The sequence below is a fragment of the Crassostrea angulata genome, chromosome 3 (assembly GCF_025612915.1).
Source record: "Crassostrea angulata isolate pt1a10 chromosome 3, ASM2561291v2, whole genome shotgun sequence".
NCBI classification, from domain to species: domain Eukaryota; kingdom Metazoa; phylum Mollusca; class Bivalvia; order Ostreida; family Ostreidae; genus Magallana; species Magallana angulata.
The window spans coordinates 55,779,123-55,787,329 of record NC_069113.1 but is presented as its reverse complement, the minus strand read 5'-3'; the positions used below and the strand labels follow the sequence as shown (position 1 = coordinate 55,787,329).

The 8,207-nt window shown below is 33.5% G+C and overlaps 1 protein-coding gene across 6 annotated transcripts; it reads left to right on the top strand.

The window, feature by feature from the left end:
• Positions 1-417: 417 nt before the first annotated feature.
• Positions 418-7,217, top strand: LOC128178427 (uncharacterized). 6 transcript variants are annotated; one of them, XM_052845573.1, is made up of 5 exons: positions 430-446; positions 623-708; positions 3,728-3,815; positions 4,570-4,597; positions 6,071-7,217. In XM_052845573.1, the coding sequence occupies exons 3-5, from the start codon at positions 3,788-3,790 to the stop codon at positions 6,888-6,890; spliced, it is 876 nt and encodes a 291-aa protein (XP_052701533.1). In that variant the 5' UTR covers positions 430-446; positions 623-708; positions 3,728-3,787; the 3' UTR covers positions 6,891-7,217. The 6 variants fall into 6 exon arrangements, with proteins under 6 accessions (XP_052701534.1, XP_052701537.1, XP_052701533.1 ...); XM_052845574.1 differs by lacking the exon at positions 623-708 and having other exon boundaries at positions 418-446; XM_052845579.1 differs by lacking the exons at positions 430-446; positions 4,570-4,597 and adding an exon at positions 4,659-4,830 and having other exon boundaries at positions 462-708.
• Positions 7,218-8,207: the final 990 nt, after the last annotated feature.

Genomic DNA, 8,207 nt, shown 5'->3' with positions numbered 1-8,207 from the left:
GGACGAAAACCAATTGCAAATGTCACCTGAGAGACTCAGGTGACCTAAAAAATCAATTAATTAGTGGTTGTTAATCAACTTTATTAATTTACATAAGTAGCTATGAATTCATTATTGCACAACAGAAATTATTGTACGTTATGTACAGAGGCTGAAAACTTGACTCGTATGAGGTAAAGATTAATTTATTGTTGACATGAATTAAATCGGTCGTGTACACTGTTTGTATATTTTTTATCTATGTCGGTAGTAATATCAAACCTTAGTACATATGTATCATCTAAAAATTATGTAAGTATAAATTCTGTTTTCTAAAATTACTGAGGTTTTTTATATGGTAAAACAGTACGATTTTTTTATTTATCCGGAAATTTATTGTCTATGCCAACTTCGTATTTATGTTTCCATTGTCAACATCCTGTGTATACCCTGCAAGCAAGGCCATGGTAAGATTCGGTAATTTTTTCCCAGCAGAAGCATTAAACAACTTCTACTCAAATGTTATTTAAGGTTTATTCAACTAAGTAAACTAATGTTTAATATTAATACATGTAAAATACATGTGTTGTACTTGAAATTGTAATGTATGTAAGATAAGTGTGTGTGTTTTCTGCGTAATGAGGTTGTGGTCGTCACCATTTGCCAAGTGTGGTTGTGTGTGTCCCTGTCCCATCCATGTCCCCTAGGGATCTAGGAGGCCAAATCCAGGTATATATGTACAAGGGTATTTGTTGAGTATCAAAGAATCAAACAAACGCCTATTCGGGTTCTGGGCATATCCAGTATTTATTAAATTGGTATAGATAGTAAAAAATAAATAAATAGCCCTACAATAATTAACAACAATATGAATATTTGGCATAAAAATAGTACAATAGGAATAAGTTGCGTTGAAAGGGAATAACTCTTTACATCAATCCATAATACATATGTATTCATGTACAGTCGTTTTACCGGTAACGAATCAGTATGCCGTTTCGTCGTGCATGCGACTATTATCATCGGAATTCCTAATGTTTTTATTTTTTGTTTAAATCGCGTTTCTTTGTCCTTCTAAACTGAAGTATCAAACTTTCATAAATATAAAGGATGAATTACGGAGATAGTGGTTTCAACACTCCCTCCATTTTCCTAGTTTCGAAGGTAAAGGTATCAGGAGAAAACGTACCTAGGAGAAAACGTACCCAGGAGAAAACGTACCCAATTTCTAAGGTACGTTTTCTCCAGGAGAAAACGTACCTTATGAAAATCATAAATATACTACTCAATAGTTTTTATTACTTTTACATGTATACTATTTTACATAATGAATATACAGAAATGTATGAACTTAATAGTGATTGAATTTAATGTGTTATATTCTTAAAGGGTTTGGACATACTAAATAATTTTCAGATGCATATTTCAATGCATAAATATATAGAAATAGATTGAAATATATTCATTTTATGAATTATATCTTTATTATAATTGTAGCAACTTTTATTTTAGTACAAATTAATGACCTGTCATAAAGTGTTATCAGCTTACTTCTAAGTTTTCCATTTACCGTTAGCCTTACCTATTTGAGTATCTCTGTGCGAGATCCCCTGATTGCCTTTTAATTATAGTGATAATCAATTTAATACCTGTGCAGTTATTGTTATGTAATATTATGTATTGCCTCCCCCCCCCCCCCCATGCCCCGCGCAGGAGGTAGAAATATTCACTACCCACACATTATACATGTCAGCAATGGTCAGTGGCGTCAGAAGCAAAATGCATACAAGCATGAAAATATCAAATGATAACATTTTTGAAAAAGTGTGCATGATGTTCTTCTGAATAAACTGTTCAATGTGTTGTAATTCATAAATTATATATATTTTAAACCATTTATATATATAAATTAAAAAAATATTCAAAAGACTTGGACTTGATTTGAGCTAAATATTTTCAACTTTGTTTTATAAATTTTCAAAAAAAATTAAAAAAAAAAACGCGCTATCGACTTCTTAAGATACTCATCTTTTAGTTCTCCAAATTATAGATTGCAATAAAAACTAATTATTTAACGGTTTGTTTATGGATAATTAATTGCCGACTTTATAAACTGCCCGGGCGATGTTAGCGTATGTTCGTGTACGTGTGTAACAAATTATTGCCTAAATAATTTATTAATGATATATTTAGAATTTAGAATAATTATGAAAACTATTATTTATGATTTTCATTGGAGAAAACGTACCCGGGTACGTTTTCTCCTGGAGAAAACGTACCCTAGAAATTGGGTACGTTTTCTCCTGGGTACGTTTTCTCCAGCATTCGTTTCGAATACGTTTTCCAGTATCGAATCAAGTGCCCTCTATCACTTCTGATCGAAAATTTTGGGGCGGATTCATTTCAAAAATGCACTAGAGTACATGTCAATAGATTTATTAACGAAGAAGGCAAAATAATTGTGGAAATATGTTATTTAAACGAATAATATGATCGTTATTTTTTTCGTACCGTTCTCCCGTCAAATTGAAACTGGACTTGAACAGTTTTCATTTTGCGTTACTTTATGAAATTGTTTTTTTACGAAAACACTTTATAATAGTAATTAATGATAAGTAATTGTCATTTGCCATTGTTTTGCCCGTATATCTATCAATGTATCCAGCCAAATAATACTTCTGTCGCGATGAACCGACACTAGGAAAACTACACGTGGTTCTATCTGAAGTTGTAATTTCATTCAAAGCTCCATTATTATTTGATATGATGCATAATCTCATTAAATGGATTATAATTACTAATTATTCACAAAAAGGGGGTCAATACCAAAAAAAAGTTATTTTCATGGTTAGTTTTAATTGTTTTCACACTTTCGTTTTTTCTGCCTTGCACTTCCGGGAGTTCATATCTGGGCCACCTTTCTAATTTGTAAACAATACGGTAAATAATCGTGCAAATGTCAAACAACTCCACGCACTGATAATATATTTATTTATGTATTATAATTACCTAGCTTGGATTTTTTAAAACCTTAACTTCGTTTTTCACAAATAATTTTTTCTAAAAATTATTCGATACTGGCAAATATTCGTTACCAGTAAAACGACTGTATCTAAAAATAGGTTTACAATTATATTCATCTATAATGTCTATAAAGACATCACTATATTATATTTTAAATCATAAAATATGGTTAAACATACCATACTAGGGAATGCGCTCTTGTATAGTATACTCTGTGGTTTATATACTTTGTGTTATGGCAACTACAAATTATTGTCAAATTTGCATTAATGAACTTGTAGTTAAGTTCACAATATAAAGGGATAAAACAGTCAACATTTTCCTGTTGATTCCTGCGCTTGCGCAGGATCTGATCTAATTTGTTACATAGATAAATAATTCTAATTAGTATCGTCTCTAGAACATGAACACAGTCATATTCCTTTTTGAAAGTCTAATTATAATATAAACTAACAAACAGACTGCACAATTTACATTTTACACATATCAATGATCGATTGAAACTTTACCCACTTAGATAAGAAAATCAGAATAAATTATATAGACATTGTCTTTATAGTTTTCATGTTGAATATCTTCTTTGACTTTATCTTTAACACTAATCAACAGATAAATATATTGAACATACGTAAGTTAATGATTTTGATCTTTTCGAATCAAATATTCCATTGTTGTTTATAATATTATTGTTAATAAGATAATTGCTTCGTTTTCCGCTTTTTAGCTATATTTTACTGGACTTTGACCTCTCAACTCCTATCGCAGCTTATGGGGGTGAAGAAGAATGACGATTGTTTATAATTTATCCAGAGGTATGTGTAGCCGTTTCATTTTAGACGTAACTTAGTACGGGGTATGATGATAAAGCAACATTGAACAAAGTTATTCGTAACCAGGTCACGGCGTTACATGCGCTACTTTGTGTCCACGTTCTGTAGCATCACGATAAAAAAACAGAGTTATTCCTCTTTGAACATAATAAAAGGACTACCGGAGCCGATCTCTCTCTCTCTCTCTCTCTCTCTCTCTCTCTCTCTCTCTCTCTCTCTCTCTCTCTCTCTCTCTTGTAGAGCGGAGAATATTTTTTAAAAAGGTAGATACGGGAGCATTTTCTTTGGTATGAATTCATTTTTCAAACCGCCGAATGGATCACGCCACCTTTGATAACATGGCTTGTTTCATTTGTCCGAGGACATTGGAAAGTCCGGTGTGGAATTCGTCGGGTTTTTTTCTGCAAATGGCTGGGGGCGGGGGTAATGCATTTTTCCTATAGAATGTAATTTTCGTTCAGCAACGAGTAACACCGTTGAATGACTCTTTCCTGACATGTGTCAAGCATTTTGATAGGAAATGTTCCAATAAATGTATATACACTCTGCAAGTATAGGAACTATTCTGCCTATAGGCACTATTCGTTGTCCTACTGATTCTAAAAATAGTTAGAGGGATATACCCATGTACTTTTGATCCAGGGCCAGACATTGAAATCATTTGGCAACCATTAAGTAGATTGGCAGTTTCAGGAAAAATTGTATTAATTTGAAAATTTGATTTTGTTTTATATAGGTTTGGCCTCAACACAGTCCTACCGTGGGTAAATGGTTAGACTTATAGAAATATATGATTTTTATATTTGTTTTCAAATAATATTATAGTTGAACCACATTGGTATCTCGGGAGTGGGGGATATTGGCTTGTCTTGCACTAGAGTGGTGGGTTAGTGTCTGAACTTGTACTAAAACTCTACAATAACTAGAAATGAAATATTAATGCAAATATTCTCAACAACTCGACAGCAAGCTTGCCAGCCGCTTTCCTGCAATTTCGGTACTTTGATTTTAAGTATTACGAAAAACTTCGGTTAGATGATGTAATGTACTCTTCCTAACTTGACCCTGCATTTGTACATTTGTAAATATCTTTTTTTGTACCTCATGTACCATTGATATGGTTTGAGAGAAATAAACATTCTTTAAAAAAATAACATAACTTGCTACCGGGGGTTATATATTGTTTCTGCAATGTCGCTACCTTCATAACCCGAAGAAAACATTTCATTGTGTAAATAATACCGGGGTATAACGTTTAAAGAGGCACGCTCACGATTTTTGTCAAGTTTTATATTTCTATTTTTATTGTTTACATTGCAATATTGATGATCAACCAAAATTTGAGTGTCATCAGTCATAGAGTAATAAGCAAAAATATTAAAATGGAACTCACAAAACCATTACCTCAATTTTGTTTACATAACAAAGAATTTTAAGCTTTGCATCTCGCTTTCGACGACTGACACAAAAATGTTGGTTGATCTTTAGAAATGCCTTTCAGAACGGAAGCATTGTAAACATTAAAAAAACTGAAAAATAAATTTTGACCAAAATCGTGACCCTTTAATTCCTCCGTACTTTACAACTTAGCTCATATGTGATATAGATAGATGCTGCAGAATGCATTAATTAGGATATCATTCTCGCAGATAAAATTATTTTTAATTTTGTAAAGAAACCTTTACAAAATCTGTATTTAGTAACATTTAGATGAAATTGCATTGCTACATACTTAATAAACAATAAACAATAAACAATAAAATGCTTTGGTGATTCATGCGGGATTTGAAGTTAGCGACATAGCAGAAAAATACATATCCCGCGTTTGCGGCTTATGTTATTTTTTTTTTGCAATGATCGCTACTGTCCTTTAAAAAATTAGATTATTGAGAATCAAAATTTGTACATGACAACTTGTCATGTACAAATTTTGATTCCTAATAATCTTAATTTTGTAAAGGACACTACCTTCATAACCCGCGTGAATTATCAAAGAATGCATTTTATTGCTAATATTTACATCTTTTTTCTAGCAAAATAATTAATTGATCGTAAAGAGCAAGTAGAATTAACCGAATTATTTTTTACGTATATGTACATCACTACTTAAATGAAAGAAATAATGGGAATTTAAGTCTGACAACGTCATGATTATTTCGTGCAGTCCTTGAATTTTTTTATTTATTTATTTTTTTTTTTTGCATACTGTCAATACTGTTCTTGTCTATAATTTTTAGCTACAGTGAGGTCATTGAGTCTACTATGAAAAACACGGATTTTTCACTCATCAAGCGCCCAGACGTCAGTTCAAACAATGGCGCCAAACTTGTGTTGTTATATGGATGGCTGAACGCCAGTCAGCGCGCTGTGCAGCGCTTCGTCGATTTGTATCACGAGTCAGGCTACGACGTGCTTTATATTCCTGGGCGCGTGATCCAGTTTGCATGGCCCCCGCTGTCGATGAAGCTAGCCCGGCAGGTGCTCGCTACGGTCAGCGAACTTGGGCACTACGAGCACCTGCTCTGCCACGCCATCTCTATCGGCGCCTACAACCATACCAGTTGTATGATGCTCCTACAGGAGAACCCAACGATGTTCCAATCCTTCAGGAATCGTCTCCGTGGGGTCATCTTTGACAGCCTGACCCTGGGGTCCACGAAGCGCATGATTTCCGGCGTCAGGCACGGTCTGTCCCAGAACCCCCTGGTGCAGTCCCTCATCCCTCGCCTCCTGTCTGTCTATCTGTGTGTAACCTACAAATATACTCTCAATTTTTTTGAGAAAGGAGTGCAGCTTTTTCAGGACTTTCCCTTACAGGTGCCGACTTTGTTCGTGTATAGCCGAGACGATCCAATGTGTGATGCTGACCTGGTGGATGCCATTATCAAAAATTGGCGGGAAAATTTGAAAATGACAGTGTCGTTTATATGTTGGACGAAATCTAAGCACGCGATGCATTTAAAAACCAATACAGAAGACTATAAAAAGGCTTTTAGTGATTTTATGGACTGTGTAGCTCGACACTGGGAGGATACCATTTGTAAATCGAAGCTGTAATGTACTATTTTCAGGGAAATAAAAACCATTGCATACCGGTTTTTATTTTTATTGGTATTGTCTGGTACTTTTAGATGTTCTTTAGTCGTGAATCTTAATATATACATCGTACGTCACATACTGATAGAAACACACTGTATTACTTGTAAATCAAAACTATAGTGTATTTCATAATAGATTGTAAATTAAACTATAATACAGTATTACTATGGTCAGTCTCTTGAAGATTGTAATGAATAATTTGTATCAAATTTTGTAAATGTATGTTATAACAATATAACTTTGAATACAATTTATTCGGACGAACAATTTATTATTCGATTTTCTTTAAAATGGACATGAACTCAGAAGGCAGAGAAGTTAAGGAGGATGTGCGGTCCAAGAATATACCATCAGAACTACAAATGTACCTTAAATTTTTAGCAAATATGTATTAAAGGTATAAACTTTTAGTAGCTTTCTTTATCTTCATATTGAGCTCTTCTTTAAATGAGATCAAAGTAGAAATATCCAGACTATGGAGCCCCCTTAAAACACCTGAGCGTGACAACATACATGTAGAATACTATACTCTGTCCCGAGTTTTTGCTTCCACCACTTTTTGCTTGATATTTCAATAATAGTAAATACCTTTGTGCTCAAACTACGTTCATCCACTAAGATGAAAAATGTCCAGATTATCTGTTTTGAAACGCCCCTTCTACCGCTTCAGGTTTCAATACATATCCAGAAATTAAAAGTCTACTGAGATTTTGCATTGCATCAGCCATTAATAAGCCCGGATGATAATGTTAAAAAATTGCGCGATGTATTCCGAGTGTATTCCGAATGGAGAAAAGATGTAAACATTTCCCATTTCAAATCTCCGTAAGAAAATTGTTTTCGTTCATGTGAAATTTTATGAGTGAAAAGGGATAATTGTTCAATGAAGATATCTTGGATATATTCCCTTTTATCGATTTCAATTGTATTTCTTTCACAGGTATGTGTATTTTTATTAAAATCATCAAAAAATGATGGAAGCAGTAACTTGGGACAGACTATAGTAGTAATGCTGTGGAATCATTAAATTTCGTGGGGGTCAATTTTCGAGGATTGCTTTAATTTTACAGGCCCGTGGGGACGTAATTTCGTGTGTTCTGTTGTATCTACAAGAGAAAATGTTACTTTATTATCCTTTTTTTATTAATTCGTGGAGGATATTAATTCGTGGATGAGAGGTACTCACGAATTTTACGAAAATTGAGCCACCACGAAAATTAAATGATTTCACAGTAGTAAGCGCATCTTATCACTTTGACCTTTACCACCACATAT

Excerpts from the sequence above, each read along its gene's own strand:
- LOC128178427 (XM_052845574.1), top strand. The coding sequence starts at position 3,788 with ATGACGATTGTTTATAATTTATCCAGAG. Across the intron at positions 3,816-4,569 it reads TGTTTATAATTTATCCAGAG|GTTTGGCCTCAACACAGTCC; the intron begins GTATGTGTAGCC and ends TGTTTTATATAG. Across the intron at positions 4,598-6,070 it reads TCAACACAGTCCTACCGTGG|CTACAGTGAGGTCATTGAGT; the intron begins GTAAATGGTTAG and ends TATAATTTTTAG.